General features: G+C 50.3%; 1 protein-coding gene across 3 annotated transcripts; it reads right to left on the bottom strand.

Moving 5' to 3' along the window:
* Nucleotides 1-5,134: 5,134 nt before the first annotated feature.
* On the bottom strand, nt 5,135-20,771 carry LOC311525689 (zinc-binding protein A33-like). 3 transcript variants are annotated; one of them, XM_084637995.1, is made up of 7 exons: nt 20,658-20,771; nt 19,070-19,344; nt 17,617-17,712; nt 11,968-12,201; nt 10,255-10,274; nt 8,171-8,286; nt 5,135-8,028 (listed from the first exon to the last, which is right to left on the bottom strand). In XM_084637995.1, the coding sequence occupies exons 2-7, from the start codon at nt 19,340-19,342 to the stop codon at nt 7,484-7,486; spliced, it is 1,284 nt and encodes a 427-aa protein (XP_084494121.1). In that variant the 5' UTR covers nt 19,343-19,344; nt 20,658-20,771; the 3' UTR covers nt 5,135-7,483. The 3 variants fall into 3 exon arrangements, with proteins under 3 accessions (XP_084494121.1, XP_084494122.1, XP_084494123.1); XM_084637996.1 differs by lacking the exon at nt 20,658-20,771 and adding an exon at nt 19,872-20,006; XM_084637997.1 differs by lacking the exon at nt 17,617-17,712.
* Nucleotides 20,772-21,246: the final 475 nt, after the last annotated feature.

Here is a 21,246-nt window from a genome sequence, read left to right as displayed (position 1 = left end):
GTATCAGACGGATTTTAATAGTGCACGTGAGGCTATAGTGAGATGCAGAAGAGCATTTTACGTGCTTATAAGAATGTGCTTAATTTACCTGCCACACTCTGCAGACCACAACAAACCCACAATTCAGAGTGCTCTGCCTGCAGCAGGAGTCTGCCTGTTACACTCACATTGCCTGGCTGCCGGCAGGATAATATGCCCTGGATTACACCATCACCAGGAAAAGGAGGCCATACCCCTGAATTATGGCATCACCTGGGACAGGCACATCACTACATGGACAGTTACAAATGCTTGGGTCATATCTCTGCCAATGTCTCATTTCCTGACAGTGACCCTGCAGGGTCTTCAATATGCTTCCTCCCCTTCTGACCCCCAGTGCAGGCTGTTGCCATTTCAGGTCCCTTCCTCACAGAAGAGGGTATAGATCAAGGGCATGGTAGCACTCAGAGGGAGACCTTCCTGGGCAATCAGGCTCTCTCTGCAAAGCTGGTGATCACCTTTCAGACCCCGCTCTTGTGATCCCAGTTCCCCTGGCCTCTGCCTTATGGACAGTGTGAAACCTTTGCCTGGCTTTTCCCCTGTCAACAGGAAAAACACCCACCCCTTTTAAAAACACAGTCCATATTGTAGCATTGAGCAGCTGCTGTCAAGTATGGTTATAACAAAGAGCAGCTAATTCAGGAGGGTAGGGGGCGCATGTATAAATGGGGAACTGTACTGAGGTTCCTCCCCCAAGTTCAATCTGACAAGGCACGACCCAATGCTGCAGCCTCATTTCAAGAGCAGCATCTTAAAGAGGCAGATGGGCAGTGGAGCAAGGCTCAGAGAGGGAAAGCTGCAGGGGGAGCACAGTCCCTATAAAGTGCTGTCTAAAACCAACACACATTTAGAATTAAGGGATTATGTTCTTGGTGACTCCATTTTTGCTAGTTCTCATGGTTTGGGACAGCACCAGAATCCCCTAAGCGGAGTTACAGCCTGTTATTGCCAGCTGCCCGGATAGCAAACGCAGAACAAGGCCCAGTGCTGCATTCAGCCCAGCAGTGACATTATGGGTGGGCGTCACAGGGAGACATGGAAATCTCCCACTGGGAACTCTGATGATTCTAACAGAGAAAGTCAGTTACTTAAGCGGAGCAAGAATGAGCAATGGCGTGCGCTCAAGCAGTCAGCGCTGTGCATGGGGTCATTGGAATGCTAGCTATAAGGCTGCAGTAAGGACACAGAGCACATGACATGCTCTGCTAACAGCAACAGCCACCCCACGACACCCGAACGAACTCAGCCACAGCAACATTCGCTTTGTACCGTTATCTCCCCCAGCACTAACCAGTTAGACCGAGGCTCTGTGCCTAGCTCTGCCCGTGACTGGCTGTACACTAGCCCTTTAACCTGCATGTCTCAGATCCCTGATCTGAAAAGTGGGGACTGTAATATTGAGCTAGGTCCTCGCGTGTTGTGAGGTGCTCCGAGAAGCAGAGTTTTGGATTGCAGTTACCAAATAACAGGTCTGATGAGAGGTTCCCAGTGAAAACTCTCGCAGATGGGTACCGAACAGACAGAGCGATGCTCCCGCTGCCTCGCTGTAGGGACAGAGCTATGCCACTTTTCTGACTGGAGTCCTTATTGGGGGGGGGGGGTATTTAATCCCAGTCCAGTATGGGTGGGTCAGCCAGTCTCAGCTATGATTAAACTGTCCTCACCTTTCCTCCTATCCTGCCAGAGTCCACATGGACAAAACATCCCCAGGAACTAGATTTATCCCTCACAGCAGGAGTTGTCAAACAAACAACGCTTTGCTGCTCTGTTTTTATTTCATCTGTGGCCAGCAGGCTATGAGGGGGCTAGTTCTGTTCCAGGACTATCAGGGAGAGGGCAGAGCATGCTGCTTGGGATCAGTGCAGTACACGCAGCCAGAGCCTAGAAGGTAGATGGGGAGGGAGTGCAGCCCGTAACGCAGCACCGCAGTTAACAAGGGAGACCTTGATTCTTGGAAGGGGGAAAACACGGCAGCAGTGCATTAAATGCACTCCCCTGCAGCTGTGGGCCCATTCCTAGAGCACAATTGGTAACTGCCTCTAGGTCCCATCCATCTGAGCCAATGTTAGAGCTGCCCTTCTAGCTGACCAGTCCTTAAAGAAACAGTCACACTAGGGCCATGTATCCCATGTGACATCTGCCCCCTCCCACTGCTGAGCCTTTAGTGCCAGGCTGCCAGGTCTCAAAAAGGCCCATTGTTTTTGAAGTCCATCCCCATGGTAAATCCACAATACTTGGTGTCATGGGGGAAGTGGCCCCTGACAGGAAAAGAACCTTTCCCCATCCTTCAACAGATAAGAGAAACAGAAGAGGCAGGTGGTAAGGGAAGGACTCTCTTTGTACCAGGAACTAGATACACCACTGCAGTCACACCATATCAGCCTGGCTTCCTGAACAACCCATTAGCCTTGGTAGCCCCAGCTACCCGCAGCCCTTAATCATGAGCGCACTACACTGAAAAACAGCTGTCAATGGGCATTTGGGCTTTATAGTAAGCCAGAAAGCCAAGCTTCTTAGGATCACGAATCTGTGCTCTTCATCCAGTACTTGGGGCTATATAATCTTATATTGGCTCTGGCCTCTGCATTGCGCTCAGAGTAGGATTATGGTGAGATAATCATGACAATCCCATCCACCCTCCATCTCCACAACATCAACAATTCTCCTCCCTCCTTGACCCTCAGGCCTGCTCACTCTTGCCAATTCAGACATCACTCTTGCCAGCCTGGCCTGGATCTGCCAGCTTGGCTGCGAGACTCACATCAGAGAGTCTCCTGGCTCCTTTGGAAATGCTGTTGACAGATGAGAGGTAGTGAGCCAGCCGGGGCTGCAGCCAGTTTCCCAAACCTAAGAGCAGCAGCAGCAAGAATATATGCAACTCCCCCTCCAGCAGCCAAGACCATCTTCTGGTTAGCGTCACTCCAAACCTGCTCCCAAGAGAGGCACGAGTCAGTACAGTACAAGTGAGTACAGGAAGTGCAACAACTTGACAAAGCAGTGGGTAGGAGCCTCTCAACAGGTGCTATAGTGAGGGCAGAATGGTATTCGCTCACTTACCCAATTAAAGGGAAGTCGTTGTTTTAAGAAATGCAGTGTTGGTGAGAGGGTGGATGCTGCAAAAGCTTCCCCACAGAGCTCTGCTTGGAATGGTCGGTGTTAGGCCCAGTCTGGCCCCCTCAGTTTTGTGGCGGGCAGCGTTAGAGGGGTCTCAACTCACCACTGGGTGCCTCCTCGAGGCTACGTCTGGGGAACAGCTCTGCCCAGTTGGACGCCTCCTTCAATCATTCACGCTGACACCCCTTCCCAAGCTTCAGGAGTTGCAGTGCTCCCTCTTTGCAGCTCGGGGCTCCAGCCAGGTCAGTACAGTGTCCCTTTCTGGGGTAAAGTCTCAACAGACTGCCTGTCCAGGTATTGTTCCTGGCCATCCTTTACCTCAAAGCTATACCACTTCTTCAGTGGGCAGTAGGGGAACCTGGGCCTACCCACTACTCCAGGTTCCACCTCAGGGACTCTCAAATCAGCAGTCAAAGATAGCACTATCCCAGACCTTGCTGCCTTTTCCCAAGCCTTTTCCTAATCCACCCCATCAGGCTTCTAGGTAAACCCCCCTCCTTCAGGGCCAGGATCCCAGGCTGCTTCTGTCCCTGCGGGTTTCCTCCTTTGCCTTGCTAAGCTCAGAGAGTGACTACAATCTTCTGCACTGCAGTCCTTTTCTGTCCTATCTTCCTGGCCTCATACCAGCCCCACCTGCTCCTGCTCAGCTGGGTTCCATCCTCAATTAAGGACTGCTTATCAAGCCTCATTATCCCTCAGGGGTGGCCTGTCAGACTGGCATGGGGGTGAACACCCCATCACAGGCAGAAATGCAAACCCAGTTTGTTCTCATGTCTGACTGGAGATGGGATTTGAAACTAGGCTCTAGAGGGAGACGACCAGGGTTCCCCCAGAACTGCATGAAATTCAAGTACTCTAAAGCCCGTAGAACTAGGAACTAAAAGATCTTGGCAGCCGTAGAGCAGTGTGTAGAAAGGATGATCTCAATCAAGCAGGGGCTGCTTGGCATATGGGGTGAAAGACAAGGATGCCTGATGAACTCTATGGTAAGGCCAGTGCTGATCCTGTCTCTCTCCCTGTACCATTGTTTATTATGTAACACCATAGTGTGTTTAGCGATAGAGCTGGGACAGAAGATGGACACAAAGTAAAGCTGTATTGTCTAAGGCTTGGTCTACACTTAAGTTAGGTTGACAAAGTTATGTCAAAAAAGAGATATGAAAAAATCATACCCCACACCAATGTCGGTATGCTGCCCTAAACTCACTGTAGATGCAGCTGTGTTGTTGGAAGAAAGCTTCTGTGAACACAGCTACTGCCCTTCAGGGAGGTGGTGTTCCTACACAGATGGAAAAACCCCTTTTGTCTGTGTAGGCTGCCTCTGCACTATGGGACTAGGCTAGCACAGCCATAACATACATGTACCCTAAAAGGGAGCAGGGCGGAAGGAGGCAGGCCATGAAGAATCCAGATTTCAATGGTTTTAGATTAAGTTCCACCAGTATAGTTCTGATGGAAAATACCTCACTCCCCTCCACCCACTGACTGGAGCCTAGTCACTGTTGCATCTTCTTTTGGCAAGTTGCTTGGAAACGAGAGGAAAGTGCCCACCAAGGCTACGAAGAGTGACAGCAGCTGACAAGGGTTTCAGATCTCCACGTCTGGGGCATGGGTAAGGGTAGGTCGTGGGGAAGGAATTTTCTTAAAATAAAGGCAGCATAAGAGTCCCTGCCAGCGAAAATGAAACCACATTGCCCAGCATCCTCTCACTGCATTGTCATCTTGTGGGTAGGGAGTGTTGGGATGGGTTCTTCCCTAACCCAAAGGACACACTGGTGACAGGGGCCTCAGATTCCCCCTCCAAGCCTTTTCTTCAAGACCATCCTCCCTTCTTTCCCAGCACCCATGATCCACATCCAGCCCAGATGACAGGGGAACAAGCTAGCGACAGAACTACAAAGAGACAGGGCAGGTTGTCTGCTGCAGCCAGGTGAGGCGCTATTGCTGGAGTGGAGACAGGAAGACTAAGGCAGCATGCAGCTGTCTTTTTAAAAAGCTTTAATAGCAGCACAGCAGCGAAGAGTACAGTATATAAATCACCTGCAGCTATAACAGCCTGTCAGCATGGAGCTGTTCATTACATTCACTTAGTGGAGAGTGCCCTCTGCTGGCCCCCCCGGTTCCCATGCAGGGAGCAGCAGCAGGAACCCCTCCCTCGTATCCTCGGAAGAAACAAACTTCAAGTGAAGGAAATTCCACAGCTGGGATTAAGAAATTCTTCAAGCATCAACACTAGATGAAAGGCCAGTTTACCAACTGCTCAAGCACTGATGTGAGAGGGCAGCACAGGCTGGGGATCAGAAGTGCTGGCTGCAGAATGAAGACATTCCTGCCGAGGATTGCGTAGCGGAAGATTTTAAGATTACATGAATTTTAAGATCACAGCACTGAAGAGCTGACCACATGGCACAGCACAAGCCAGCACCATGGAAGTTCTCATGCAGCTCTGCCAATGCATGCCAGCCTTCACCACCAGCACCCCCGCTACCTCCTCCATCTGTGCCAATGTATCCCAAGTCTGATCTTCAGTGCTCCTGCTCCTCAAGCCCTAGCTCTCCCTCTTCCCCCATCTCTCTGCCAATGTACCTGACTTCTAGCACCTACACTGCAGCAGTAGGGCAGCTCCGTTTCCCTAAACCCCTAAACAAACCTCTCCGCCAGCAGCCATAGAGCTCAATCCTGCAAGGCGCCGAGTGCCTCCTGGGAGCTGCCGCGGTCTCACCTCTTACTGACTTCAGTGAAAGCTGAGGGTGCTGCACACATGGAACAAAAAGACTGCTCCAAAGAGCTTACAATCTAAACAGATCAGAACCCTGCCTCCCCCAATAGGCTCTGGAGCAGCACTGGAGAAGACCTGACTTTTGCCAGGAAGCGTGAGAGGGGGAGGCAACCACTCAGAGCGGCAATGTTGGCAAGAGGTGCTTCCACATCAGCTCAACTCCTCTCTCTCCACTAGGGCTGCAGGGAAAGACAACGGCTATCGCGTCAAATAATCCGAGAGCCAAACACAAGCCGCCCAGACTGACGACATGGGAAGGAAAGTTCGACGTGTAATAATAGCAGACACCCCTTGGCCCCTGAATTGCCCTCTTCCTCCCAACAGTTTCGCATTCGGAAGGTTCCAGGCTCTCAACCCTGCTCTCTAGAGAGCCCCCGAGACTCTGCCCTGTCACGCTCCCAGCACTGGGCGGCACAGTCCTCTGCTCACAGGCAGAAAAGGGAGGACTGAGCCCCCCACTTTGTCTCCAGTGGCAGAAGTGCATGGCTGTTAAAGGCCACACCATTTGTGCAGAGAAAGTAGAGGGGAGCAGAGAAGGTCAGTGAGGCTACAGCTGTCCTTCCTCTCCAGTGGCTCCTCAGGGCTTGTAACACCCCAACAAGCTGGCACCGAAATGCTTGCTACTAGGATAAGCAGTGTCCACGTCACAGATCAAATTCATAGAGTAAGAGCAGCACAATCTCAGTAAGTCATTGAAGATCCATCCCCTGCCCCCATGCTTGTTCCACTCACAGCCAGCGCTGTCCATTGTGTCACGAAGATACAATCCCCACCATGCAACAGGCGCCTCCCCACTGACCAGGAGCTCCCTAGAACTTACCACCTGACTCCTACCTGCTTGTTCTAGTCCCAGAAAGGCAGGAGCCCTTTGAAGACAGCTGTTTGAGTAGTCCCTAATGAGCCTCCTGGCCTTTTCCTGAGTGATTACAACCAATACAGAATCCAAATCATCGCTGCCATTGTGCAATTCTTGATTATTCATGTAGGTTGCTCAGTTTCCTTTGAATCTTCTCACAGTATCTACCAAAGTGGCGGCGGAGAGGAAGCTGTCTATTGATCAGTGTCACTGGCTGCGACACAGCAGCAAGATGCACCATCTTTTTGATGGGAGGAAGGCTGGGGAAACCTCAGCGCACAACAGACTGTGGCTTAAGCTGAGCTGAGAGTCCACGACCCCTTCACCCCTGTGCCAAGGCAGGGAACAAAAGACAAAATACTGGGACCTAAGATTCAGTCACTTCCTCTCTCCCTCCAGCATAAGCCACAAATGGAGTCTCTCCCTGACTCTGCCCTAGAGCCTTGGGATTTACAGGTTAGGCTGACCGAAGTCCACACACCTTTGCTGCATTCACTCCAACCGTAAATGACCAGGCACTAGGGCAGGGCGGAGCCAACTGAGCTGTTCTAGAAGGCGATTTCTATTCCAGGGAGAGTCCAAGCAGTAGCAACTACAGCCAAACCAGAAAATAACACCAGCTCCCAGGGCCACATGTTGTCTCTCTGGTATGTGCATGGCTTCCTGGGAGACTGCCTGCACCCCCTGCATCACCCTTACAGAGTCAGGTGGCAGATTCTCATGGGCTCCACATTCAGCTTGCCGTCGCTGAAGCAAGTGCTGAAGAAGGGGCAAAACCTGCGTGCAGCAGCCTGGTGGAAAGTGAAGAGGTGGGTCATGTCTTCAGCGTCGTAGAACGCCACCTTCCCCTCCTTGCAGTCCAGAAGGACCCCCACCTTCCGGAGACAGCTCCTCGGGGCAAGGCGCACCCATGGGGTGGCTGTGGCCCAATACTCCGTCCCGTTCCTCAGACGAAGTGCCCAATAGCCACTCTCAGGGCACAGCTTGACCTTGGCTGCCCGGTCCACGGACTCTGCTGCCACCCCCAGGTCCCACTTGGTCTTGCTGCCTACCCAGACCTCCCAGTAGTGGCTCCCGCTGTCAAAGGACTCAGAGCCCAGCACGTTCACACACTGCTGGAAACGCTTGGGGCTGGTGCAGACAGGTTGGCGCCTGTCGCTCTCCGTCACTGCAGTCAGGTCTTTGGAGAAGATGAGGTTAGGGTGGGCTGATTCGGGGTCAAATGTCAGCGGGGTGGGAGCTATAACAGAGTTAGAATTTGTCAGGGCTTTGCTCAATGTTTTTCAGTCCAGGCGACTTCCCCTCCCTAGGCACTCCTCCTCTGCCCACCTCCCTATCTGGACATTTCCACCCCCGAGGACCCTGCATTGCGTCACACTCACCAGGGTGGATTGACTGTAGCATTTGTCTCCAGAAGATGTATTGCAGGGGGCCGCTGTACCGCTCTCTGTGGTGCTCTATGTCCAGGGCAGGTTGTGCCTCCACGTGCACTGGGGGCCTGGGCAAGCAAGAAGGGGCAGGAGTAAGGCAGGGTCCAGACAAGGAGCCAGCTGTTTTTACAAAGCCATTAGTAAAAGAGGACTTTGACTGGGGGTGTTTTAGGAACGAGGCCTTTGTGGGAGGCCAGGGACCAGAGCCAGTGGACTTAGCGGGGCAGGGTACACGCCAAAAGGTCGGGGGGTGGTTACATCCTGCCAAGGAGATCAAACAGGAAGTCACTCCAAGGGCAGAGTGATTAGTAGATACAGAGTAAAACCTCCGAGCTGAGACAGTCTGCTGTCCTATCTCCCTGCTCCCCTACTGGCTGAAATGCCCTGGAGAAGGAAGGTGCAAGCCCCCCAGAAGCCTTGGGCCAAATTCAGCAGAGATGGGCATGGTGTTGTGGCTGGTAAAGCAGAGCAACATGCACTGGTTCACCATTCAGCAGGTATGCAAAATGAGCACGACCTACACACCACCGACCATGCTCTCAGCCCCACTCAGGCTGATTCTGGCTGCTTTGCACTGCCAAAGCAGCCTCCTGCTGCAGCAGCTCCTTCCCCTTCCCCCAACACACAGTGCAGCGCGTGGGGAAAGGGGCACAAATGCCCCTTTGGGGCCAGTGGCAGCTGGCATAATTTCAGACCTACCCTAAGGTTGCTCTCAGTTGTGCCTTGGAAGTGAGCCTAGAGACCCCCAGGATCTGAGAGCAGCCAAGGTGGCTCAAGTTCAATTTTGCACCTGCCCCCTCTCCTCTGAGCTATGCCAAGCACTGAAAGGCTGGTCCCAAGGGGGCAGAGAGAACAGTAAAAACAACTAAACAGGATGTCACGGATTCACAGGGCCAGCTATGTCCCAGCCTGTACCCAAGTCCCTTGGGAGTGATCCCTTTAGAGTGCCACAGGGACAGCTTCGTGGCCTCCATGACTCTGACACTGGGTCTTCAGGCACCAGCGATCCCTCTCTACGGCTTCCTGCACCAAGTCCCGTCAAGCCAGACTCCTGTGGGAGGCCTGTCCTTTACCCCTTCAGGGCGCAATGCTCTTAGTGAGTATTTGCGGTGACACCTGGCAGCCTTTTCAAAACAAGGTAACAATTTATTCGACTCCTGACCTCCAGAATCTGAAAGTACTTGGATCAGCACAGGGAAGCAAAGGTTAAGCCAGTATTCAGACTGGCCAGTGCCAGGGCTCCCATAAGCCATGTGCTCTGTCTCTGCCCCTTGGTCTCTGTCCCGGGTGAGAGCCGCTGTGTTTCCGGTATCTCAGCTTTTCACACAGCCACCTGACACCTTTCCCCTTGTTCTCCAGCTTGGGGGCCTTTGCTCTGCTTCTTTGCAGAAAGTGGGAGGGAATCGTCCTTCCTCTTGGCTTTTGGTCACTGGGTGTGAATGTCTCGTCCACTAGAGTTTCCATTGTCTGTTCTGGATTCTCCATTCACACATGTAGCCTCTATTCAGTTTGTTAATGACTCTGGTCTCTAGCCAAGTGGCTACTGGAGTCCAACACCTCATCCCTTTCCTTTGCAGTCAGTGTATAGCAGCATAAAACACAGAGACAACAGGGGTGTGCATAAAAATACAAATATTACCAACATTTCCATATTCATCACACACGGCCCTCCGGTTTAGCTTGTACACCCTGTTATTTGACGTAACAGTTCTCCACTTTTCCCTGATGTGTAATTCATGCTCATTGTACGCAGCCAAACTGGTACCTGTGACTCCATTTTCCCACTTCCACTATAGCCCACGCTTCCATTGATTCTAGTCCCAGGAGCCCAGCCCTTCTACATGAGAGCATCTGATGCTCATTGGGGGGATGGATCCTTCTCCCCTGGTCTGGCTCCATGCCAATGGTCTGCGAGACAATTAGCCATGCTTTAAAAACTAAAAAGATAACACCTCTCTTCCCACTGTCCCCAGCCAAGGAAGGGAGATAAAAGCCTCATGAAAAGGGAAACAGCTTGTTTAATTCCAGACACATACCTGATAGCCACGCTCTCCACCTGCAATGAAAGGCAGAGAAAATTAACAATCACCGTACTTAATTCATACAGCTGCACAAACAAATTAACTCCCCTTTTCCCTGCCACCACATTCAAACACAGAGAAGATAAACACACCAGTCCAACTGGACCCCAACAGGGGATGGACATTGTGTAAATAAACCAAGGTTGTTTTAGAGGGCATGGGGATGAGGACGACGACTCTGAACACATGTAAGATGCCTCAGTCCAAGGGACTGAGAATTAGATCCAGAAGAGTGGGAGGGAGACACAAAATTGCAGCTGTGTGTCTAATAAAGAGTCAGTCTCCAGAGAGGTTTCACTCGCTCATTAACAGTCTCTCTCTCTCCCCTTCTCCTGTAGGCTTTCATTTGCCTCTTACAGTTTGGGACTCATTTCCTTCCGCTCAGAGGATTTTTTCTATAATTGAGATGGGAAGAAAGGTTACATGATTACAGAGATGGGCTCTAATGGATACAGCTGGCTCTGGGAATTTGAGGCAGGTAAAGGCATGTGCTTTATTATTAAATAAATTAAGTGTACCTTTACCTACCTGAAGTCACCAGAGCCTGCCTTCATTATCTGGGGCTCCTCACCCCTCTCCCAGTACAGGAGTCAACCTCTTCTCACCCTCTCCTGCACCTTGCTAGTCTGTTCTCAACCTGAGCTTCTGCAAAGACAACACTGCCAAGGATTTCCCCTTTCCCCTTCCATCTACTAACTTGGAGATCTTGCCATTCACAATGGGGAGAGGTGGGGGGCATGTCAGCCCATACAGACAGGGAATGTAAGTGTGCTTTTGACCCCACAATCAGAGAGGGGCGAGTTGCCTGGGTGCTCCAGCTTTGCTTTCATGGCCCCGTTAATGCTTTCTCTGCAGCCCATCAGTGCTAGGGAAGGGAGTGCCATTGAAGCACACTTTCCCAGCAGCAGCTTGCTCACTCACTCACTCACCTTGGGTGCCAGCTATTCACAGTTGCCAAGAGCAGTGACGGACGATGATTTCTTAGAACATGAGCCTTGGCAGATCCAGCTCAGCAACGCTGCTCAGTGCTGCTCCTTTCGCCCAGCCCCAGAGTCCCCTACATGTCTCCCCAGTACAGACCACATCTTAATAGAGAACTTGTCTCATGAACCACCTCCTCCCCTCCCATTCACAATCACAAAACATCCTTGTGGCAACCTCTGCAACTGCTTACACAGAAAATTAATTTGGAAGAATTCAAATGTATTTTAATGTTTCTATGATGTCATTTAGCAGATGGAAAGAGAGGGAGGAGGTCACCTCTTGACCAGACAGCTTTGTAGGGACCACAGCAGGAGCTCTAGACCGTGCTTCTCAAGCTATCTGATGTGGGGGACTGGCAATATTTTCCCCCAATGTGCGCGCAGACCGACAGCTGATGGCACCGGTCCGGGGACCACCACTTTGAGTAGCACTGCTCTAGACCACCCAGGATCTGTGGATCTCAATTTTGGACTGTAGATCTTGCTGCTTGCCTTGCTGCTTCCCTTTCAGATGTGTAAGCCTAGAGTCCCAGGCAGTCCTACGGAACAATACAATTTCTTCTGCTGCTTTCCAACTTCCCAATTCAGATTTTGAGCTCTCCCCACCATGTATCAACATCCTGCTAACATCCTTTGTCCTCCTCCCCAAGCCTCAATGCGTTAAGAGCTGGCTGAGTAATCTCACCTCCAGCAGTAATGAGTCTCCCGTCTTGTTCAGGATTTCCTGTATGTGCTCAATGTTCTTTCCCAGCTCTGAGATCCCCTCCTCCAGTTGCATGATGTCCCCACGCAGCCTCAACAACAACTGCTCCTCCTCTTTGGCCAGCTCCATCAACACAACTCTCTCCTTTTCCTCCAGGATTTGATGAAGTCGCTCAAATTCTGCCCGAATCTTAGAGTTCAGCTCCCCAGAGGCTTTCTGAGTAGAGGTAAATGCCATAAAAGACACAGTGAAAAGGGCTGCAGGTCCATTTCCTATAGGGTTTCAGAAATCTCCAAAACTACGGGGCAGAGGAAGTGAGATAAAAATAAAAATGAAGGGCTTTAGATCCACAGGGGAGCAATGACTGGGGTACTTTTAAGCAGATACACAACTAGTTTATATATATGCATGCACATACACAGTGAATAGTCTGGAAGGCTAATGTCAATTCCTTTTTGAATTATTTTTTTCCTCTAAGTCTGCCACTCCGGATTTAATTAAAACCACTTCTGAGCATCATACTGGTGTGATCCCACTGACATACAGCTTCTGCTCACACAGCTGAGGCTTGCTACCTATACGTACAATGTTTAGAACATGGTTCTATGGTAACAGTAACACACCAGCTACTGATTGAAATGGTCGCATGAGTCCAAGTTCTCTTTGTGGCCATTATACACTTCTGGGCAATTTGGGGGTGGGCTTTGATGATCAGTGAAAGTGCAACAGCATCCAAAGGCATTAGCAAAGGGACTAATTTCACCTGCTTAGACAGAGTGGATCAGGGATGCGCCTGCTTTTTAGATGGATTGTTTGGTCCAGCAACTGCTACTTTTAGTCATTCCCAATAACAAGACTAAAACCACAATGAAAAGAGATAAATCCTGTTTCAGTTAGTCTGTACCACACTATTTTATTTACATCTCTGTATTCATAATGTTAATGCCTAGAGGCGCCCCGGTCACAGAACTGTATACCGCCATCACACAGTAGCAAACACAGTCCCTGCCCTAAAGTACTCACTGTGATGTTATATCCCATATTCTTCACAGGAATACGGTTATGATATGAATATGGCTTAAGATATATTTTATGCAAGATGGGTCTTGTAAGGTATCACTGGAAAGGTTATGATTTACTGAATGTGATTATCCAATCTGTATGCATGCATCATTTCTGTATCTAAAGTTAGGAATATTGACTATGTAACAATCACAACTGGCTGTGTATTTGGGAGACACCCACCAGGCAACTGGCCATCACAGCCTTGATGGGCCATTACGAAGAACCAGTAAGACTGTGAAGATACTAATCCCGCTCCTTCCTGAGAGGCAGCTGAGACGCTACCAGGTCTGGTGGTCCTGTCACCGGATACAAAATACCACCTTGGACACTGCTGGTACTTTTCCTCTGTAGGGGGGATGGGGATCAAAAAAAGGTTTCCTGCCTTAGATAAATTCTTTTTAAGGCTGGGGAGGGGGTTAATCTAGACTCTCCTCCGTTGCCTACCCAAGAAGAAAGACTGCTGAAAGTACCTGGAGGGACAAAGGAACTAACCTGAAGGGAAAGGCAGGGGTGAGTCCACACTGAGACGGGGGTCCAGACTGTAAGAAGAAATAACTGGGACTCTAAGCTACAGAAACTCTGCAATTTACCTAAAACAACATTTCGGGTGAGAAATTACTTCTTGAAACCAGTCTCTAAGATCTTAAGCTTAGTATGCGTGTTTTGTTTTATTTGTTCAGTAATCTGCTTGGTTCTGTTTGCTATCCCTTATAAATTACTTAAAATCTGTCTTTCGTAGTTAAAACTTATTTCTTGTTTATAACATAACCCAGTTTGTGAAATTCATAATTTGAGGGGTGGGGGCAAGAAGCTGTGCATCTCTCTCTTCACACTGAGGGAGAGGGTGAATTTTTATGAGCTTGTGCTGTGCAGATCTGTCTACACAGCACAAGACAATATATCTTAGGGTATGCACTCCAAGGGAGGTGGGCACCTGAGTTCTGGGACAAGTCCCTTAAGCTGAGTCTTTCCAGAACTGACCTCACTGTGTGTGTCTTTCTGCAGCTGGTTGTAGCCCTGCCTGCATATGAGCTAGAGGAGGGTTAAGAGCCTGACTGAGTAAAACAGGATAAAGGGGCCCAGGCTGGCGGAACAGGCGGGCTCAGTGGTATCCCAGTACATCAGGTGGCACCTTAAAGTGGGGGGCAACCTATCACACTTACTATGCAAGCATATGATGAAATGTAGCAGGTGGATACAAACAGGTACTAGGTAACAATGAGACAATTATGGCCAGTGTGATAAGCTGTGGTCATGGCACACCAGCAACTAGGCCACTGCTGATCGTTTTGCCAGCTCTGTGGCAGAGGTCTAATCCACAATGGCCAGCCAGTGACTTGCTCAGACCACCAGAGATGGTTATATTTACATTTTGGGATGCAGAAGAGCTCGACCAAAACTGAAGACTCTCCTGTGAAATCAACACATGGGGCCACGAAGGATAAGGTGCATTAAAGTGAATGTGTCCAGTCAGAGTAGGCCTGAAGCCTAAATGGTAAGTGGGTTCCATAAGGATGGTATTCTGAGTGCCACCCCCGCCCTGCCTTTACAGAACTTTTCACAAGGAGATTATTTTCTCCAAAGGAATTTATTACACTGTTAAAGCACCACCAATAAGCATTTGTTTTCTGTACCAACTGACTTTAGCTTGCAGGACGCACAGCTTTGCTGCAGGCTGACATTTAGGCTATGTCTACACTGCAAGTGTAACAGTGGCATAGCTGCAGCTGCATCATTGTAGCGTAGACATTTGATGGAAGGTTATTTTCTGTTGATCTAATGCACCCCTCGAGAGGCGGTAGCTAGGTCAACAGAAAAATTATTCCATTGACCGAGATGCTTCTACAGTAGGAGTTATGTTGACCTAACTAGGCTGCACAGGGTGCAAAATTTTTCACATCCCAGAGCAATGTTGCTAGGTCAACCTACATTTTAGGTGCAGAGCAGGCCTTATTCTACACTGAGTGGCTCTTTGGATTAAGACTCAAAATGAGCAGTGGGTGGCAGAGGGAGGGGCAAAACCCAGCTGCCTTTGCAAAAGTATTTAATTAGAGAAATCAGTGTAATATAGCCAGAGAGGGGATAGAAGGGAAGCCTTCCTCCAGCCCTCACTGCTAGAGGCACCACTGGAACCCTGCTTTGGGACCACTTGGATGCCACTAAGGTTCTCAGAAGTAAAGTCACTGAACTAAGCTTTTCAAATTACCTCTTTGAACTCAATTACCTTGTCTGAATTGCTTTGACAACAATCTGGGAATAATAAGAACATAAGACCAGCCATACTGGATCAGACCAAAGGTCCATCTAGCCCAGTATCCTGTCTTCCAACAGTGGCCAGTGCCAGGTGCCCCAGAGGGAATGAACAGAACAGGTAATCGTCAAGTGATCCATCACATCACCCATTCCCAGCTTCTGGCAAACAGAGAATAGGGACACCATACCTGCTCATCCTGGCTAATAGCCATTGATGGACCTATCCTCCTTTAACAGGGTTCAAAAAAGATCTGGATAAGTTCTAGTCTTGGCCTTCACAACATCCTCTGGCAAGGAGTTCCACAGGCTGACTGTGCATTGTGTGAAAAAATACATCCTTTTGTTTGTTTTAAACCTGCTGCCTATTAATCAACTTACAGGTCGTAAATTCTAGACCTAGGTTAACATTTTCAAGAGGGCCTAAGTCTCAAAAATAAACTTGGAAAATGTGAGTTGGTCTCATAAGTCACTTTGGAACCTTTGAAAATTTTATTCCTAGCCGGAGGTCCTGAGCTGCAGTGGGGCTCTGAGCTTCTGCATTTGAAACGTTAACTCAGACAGATGTGCGCGCCATCTCTGAGTAATTAATTCTACAGGTTAATTATGTGTCAGGTAAGACATTGCTTTTTGTCAGTTTTAAACATACTACCTTTGAGCTTCACCAAAAATGCACCTATTCTTGTTTTATGAGAAGGGGTAAATGGATGCACTCAATTTACCTTCTCTGTAGCATTTGGTATGCATCTCTCGCTATCCCTCATCTCATTTAAACAACTCTATGTTTTCAAAAAGAAAAGGAGTACTTGTGGCACCTTAAAGACTAAGTGAAGTGAGCTGTAGCTCACGAAAGCTTATGCTCAAATAAATTGGTTAGTCTAAGGTGCCACAATACAGACTAACACAGCTGCTACTCTGAAATCTACATTTTCAGTCTCTCCTGGCCCCTAACTGTTTTCCTTGCTGGTCTCTGAACTCCCCTGCCCCTCTAGTTCTGCTATATCTGTTTTCAGATGAGGTAACCAGAACTGAAGGAAATATTCCACATGAGAACACACTGTTGATTTATAACAGCATCACAATAGTCAGTATTATTCTCGCCCCCATTATTTGGTTTGTCTGCTGCAGCAGACTGAATGGTGGCTTTCACTGAGAGGTCCATAATGAACCTTGCAGCTTTTTCCTGAGTGATTACAGCTAATTCAGAACTCAAATTATTGCTTCCATTGTGCAATTATGGCTACCTTGCATTTGTCAACACTGAATATCATCTGCCATCATGTGGCTTGTTCACATAGGTTGTCTACGTTCCTTTGAAGCTCTTTCATCTCCTCTGATTTACATAATTTTATGTCAACCACAGGCTTTGCTACCTCACTGCTCACCCCCTTTTCCAAACCGCTAACCTATGAAACAGCACTGGTCCTAGCCTGGACTCTTCGGGCACCCGCACTGCTAATCTTTCACCATGGCACAGATTGATCATTTGTTCCTACTCCTTTGCAGTCTGACTTAGCCAGTTTCTATTCACAGCAGAACTTTGCCTCTCACTCCATTATGATTTGTATAAATTTTTTATATATATCAGCAATCTTGACTAAAGCCACAAGAGCTAGACACACAGACACTGCTGATTGTTACCCAATGAGCTATTTATACGCAACTATAAAGGTATGCCCCAAATTAAACTATCACATGGCTTAGGGAAATCTGACAGATCCTTTGGCTCAAAACGTAGCACTGGTGAGGAAAAGCTCTGACGTATTTTACTAAGGTTCAGGAGCCTTTAGCTGGCTTTGTACACTCGTCTGTAATTACCCTATGGCTATCTCTTTACTTGCTTCAATTACAGTTATTCATCTTCCCTCCTGCAAAAGCATCTCAGCAGATCAAGTGTTACCTTGACTGGAGAGCTGTTTTTTGCTGTCTCCGCAGTATTTTTACTTTGCTGGTTTTAATCTTTTGCCCATAGTCTAACAACGATACTTGGCATAAGACGTCAGTGACGGTAGGTATCTGCTGTGAGCCTGCTTATTGGTCAGGCTGTTCAAGGCCCCAGATAACTCAGCTTTTGATAATAATCTATTTTTATTCTTTTCTCCAGGTAGAAGAGCTCTGATTATATCCTGCCTGACCCTTACTCACCCTGCAGGCAAGCTTGTAGTAGCAGCAGTGTGAAGCATAGGGCCAGTACATTATTACAGGGGGCTCTTGGGTGTGCAGTGCTTCTACCAGTAACCTCCCAGTCTTCCCTTATCCAAGTGAATGGCATTGCCATGGAGCCTACACAAGCGTAGCTGGGAGAACTGGCATTACCGTCAGACTGCAAATATCCTCCTCCGCCGTGTGCTTCATTCGCACAAAGTTCTCCATCTCTCTCTGGTGAGCTCGCAGCGCATTTTCAAGATGTTTCTAAGAAGGAAAAATTAAAGGAGACCATTTCACTACTCTGCTGTTTTACATAACATAAGAATGGCTAGACTGGGTCAGACCAAAGGTCCATCTCGCTCAGCATCCGGTCTTCCAACAGTGGCCAATGTCAGGTGCCTCAGAGGGAATGAGCACAACAGGTAATCATCACGTGATCCGTCCCCTGTCGCCCATTCCCAGCTTCTGGCAAACAGAGGCTAGGGACATCATCCCTGCCCATCCTGGCTAATAGCCATTGATGGACCTATCCTCCATGAACTTATCCAGATCTTTTTTGAACCCTGTTACAGTCTTGGCCTTCTTGCCAGAGGATGGTGTGGAGTTCCACAGGTTGACTGTGCATTATATGAAAAAATACTTCCTTTTGTTTTAAACCTGCTGCCTATTCATTTCATTTGGTGACCCCTAGTTCTTGTGTTACGAAAAGGAGTAAATAACACTTCCTTGTTTACTTTCTCTACACCAGTCATGATTTTATAGCCCTCTATCATCTCCCCCCCTTAGTTGTCTCTTTTCCAAGATGAAAAGTCCCAGTCTTATTACTCTCTCCTGATATGGACACCATTCCATACCCCTAATCATTTGTATTGCCCTTTTCTGAACCTTTTCCAGTTCCAATATACCTTTTTTGAGATGGGGGGACCATATTTGCATACAGTATTCAAGATGTGGGCATACCATGGATTTATAGTGGAGCAGCCTACATGTATGGCACTGACTCTAGAAGGGCAAGTAGCAGCTGTTTAAATCAAAGACTACAAAGACATAAGGCAAGAACAATCAATCAACCAACCAACCAACCTGAGGTATATATTCACGAGCTAAATTGATTTTTTACACACATGTGAATCCAGTGGGTTGGGGAAACTCCAGACTCAGGATACATAAGAGCTGGAGATATAAGTTTGCATGGGGTTTAACATTTGTTTGTTTTGAACTCTCTGGGGCAAGGAGTCTCTTATCACTTGTTTGTACAGCACCTAGCATAATGGATCCCTAATCTTGGATGGGGTCCCTACATGTTACAAACAATAACAATGTGTGATCAATGTCACAAGGCAGCAACAAGTGAGCAATGCAAGAGAAGCAACAGCACAAAAGCTAAACTACAGACTGCAACTCGCCAGGCGCTAGAAAGAGGAATAGGGAATGAGTCAGTAAGAGAAGCAGAGAGTGTCTTCATCATGCTCTGCCCAGGTGAAGGATGCGTATGTGGTTTCATGGTTGAATGAACCAGCCTCAGAGAAGTGGGTGGGTAAGAGACACGTCAGATATCGGCTCTATGCTGTGCTGAGGCATGACTGATGCCTTCTAAATAGGCATGCCAACAGCCACTCACCTGCATTTTTCTCTTGTGGTCCTCTGAGCTGCACTTCCGCACCTTCTCCACAACCCCCGACACCAGATAGTGGGGGCGAAAGGTGCGGCTGGAGAACTCCCTTCGACACTGGGGGCAGGAAGCCACACGGGGGCACCTGCCCCAGTAGCCTTGGATGCATGCTCTGCAGAAATGGTGCATGCAATCCAGCATGACAGGGTCACTGAAAAGCTCACAGCAGATGGCACAGGTCAGCTCTTCCCTCAGACTCTGCTCCTGACTCCGGCCAGCCATTCCTGTGTGCACACACACGGCACAGTCCTGGATCTCACATAGGGGTCAGAGTGACAAACATCTGGCCCCCCTTTTCCCCCCACCCACGTACACTGGACATCTGACCCTCTCCAACACCTACCCTGACACTCTTTCCACACTACTTTGGCTACACATCAGTTGGTTAGAGGGTTTATTGCCAGACTCAGTGCTAGAGCACGAGTGCCCAGAAACCACGAATGGGCCCCATGATCTGCAAACTCTCTGTGCACTGTCCTCTCTATGGGTTTCTAAAGAGACATGTTTAAGTTTACTTTAAGTGGAGCAAAGTCCAGGCAAGGGGTCATTTCCTTTAAGCTGGGCTGAGTCTGTAACTTCCACTTCCCTTAACTTCAGCAACAATTCTCAGAGGCTTCTTTGGGAAATTAACCCTGTGGCCCCAACAAAAGCTGGGGGTAGGAGATGCAACCCTGAGTCCAGGGAGGCCTTCTTCCAGCTGTTGTAGGGTGCACTCCTTATCTCTCCAGCTAGGGGAAAGGAAAGTGCTCACCATCACCGTGAAAGCTGGGCAGGTTTCTACAGAAACCACAGCCATGGAAAACATCCACCTCCCCAACTTTGCACAGCGGCTCCTGCCATACCCTCCACCACCATGCATAAAGTCTTGCACACTCCTACCCTGCCACAGCTGGCCCCCCAACCCCTTAATTCCCCCCACCTGCCCCCCGCCCCCTTGACTCCCCCCACCCCACCGCCAGCCCCCGCCCCCTTCACTCCCTCCGCCCCCGCCCCCTTCCTTCCCCCCACCCCACCGCCGGCCCCCACCTCACCCCCGACCCCCTCACTCCCCCCACCGGCCCCCGCCCTGTCCCCCAACCCCTTCCTTCCCCCGCCCCACCACCAGCCCCCGACCCCTTCCTTCCCCCCACCCCACCGCTGGCCCCCGACCCCACCGCCCCCAACCCCTTCCTTCCCCCGCCCCGCCCCCTTCCTTCCCCCCACCCCACCGCCGGCCCCCACCTCACCCCCGACCCCTTCACTCCCTCCACCCCACCACCGGCCCCCGCCCCCACCGCCTTCCTTCCCCCGCCCCCGACCCCTTCCTTCCCCCCACCCCACCACCGGCCCCCGCCCCCTTCACTCCCCCCCCCACCCCACCGCCGGCCCCCACCTCACCCCCGCCCCCCTCACTCCCTCCACCCCACCACCGGCCCCCGCCCCGCCCTGCCCCCGCCCCCTTCACTCCCCCCCCCCCCCCCGCCGGCCCCCGCCCTGTCCCCCAACCCCACCACCGGCCCCCGCCCTGTCCCCCACCCCCTTCCTCGCCCCCCCTTACTGCTCGGGGCTCAGGCGGCGCCTCCCCACCGCTCCCGTCCTCCGAAGGTCACCAACAAAAGCCCGGCCGCTCCACACGCTCAGCGACCCGCCTTCCCCGGCGAGTGACACCGGCCTGCACCAATCGGAGCAGAGCTGTGCAGGCCACGCCGTCGCCTATTGGCCAGCAGCCTGCCCCCGCCAGAGGAGGGGGGGTGTGTGTGTGTGGTGTCCTGCGGCCCAACGTGAATCCCGCGCGGCCGGGATCCGCCCCCTGTAGCCCCCGGGACTCCCCTCCCTGGCCAAGACACCCCCCCCCGGGCGCACAGCACCCCGCCCCCCCCAGCCTTGCACCTCAAGGGAGCTAGTTTCAGTTCCCGTCCAGCCGATGGCCCTAGGTCTGCTCCCCCCCACCCCGGACTGGCCTGAAGTCTCCGGGAATTAAAGATTCCTGAGAAGCGCCTTCCAGGGCTGGCAGACTTTATTCCGCAAAGACCTGCCCTGGTTTAAGCTCTCTGTCCCAAAGCCCTGGCTGCCTGCATGCCCCCGGTGAAGCGGGGCTTTCACCCTCCAAAGCCCCGGCTCCAAGACGTCTGTTAGTCTATAGGGTG

The sequence above is a fragment of the Lepidochelys olivacea genome (assembly GCF_965140295.1).
Source record: "Lepidochelys olivacea isolate rLepOli2 genome assembly, chromosome: 8".
NCBI classification, from domain to species: Eukaryota; Metazoa; Chordata; order Testudines; family Cheloniidae; genus Lepidochelys; species Lepidochelys olivacea.
This window is presented reverse-complemented; position numbering and strand designations above follow the sequence as displayed.

Excerpts from the sequence above, each read along its gene's own strand:
- LOC311525689 (XM_084637995.1), bottom strand. The coding sequence starts at position 19,342 with ATGGCTGGCCGGAGTCAGGAGCAGAGTCTGAGGGAAGAGCTGACCTGT. Across the intron at positions 12,202-17,616 it reads AGGATATTTGCAGTCTGACG|AAAGCCTCTGGGGAGCTGAA; the intron begins GTAATGCCAGTT and ends ACCTCTACTCAG. Across the intron at positions 8,287-10,254 it reads GTGGAGAGCGTGGCTATCAG|GCCCCCAGTGCACGTGGAGG; the intron begins GTATGTGTCTGG and ends TTGCTTGCCCAG.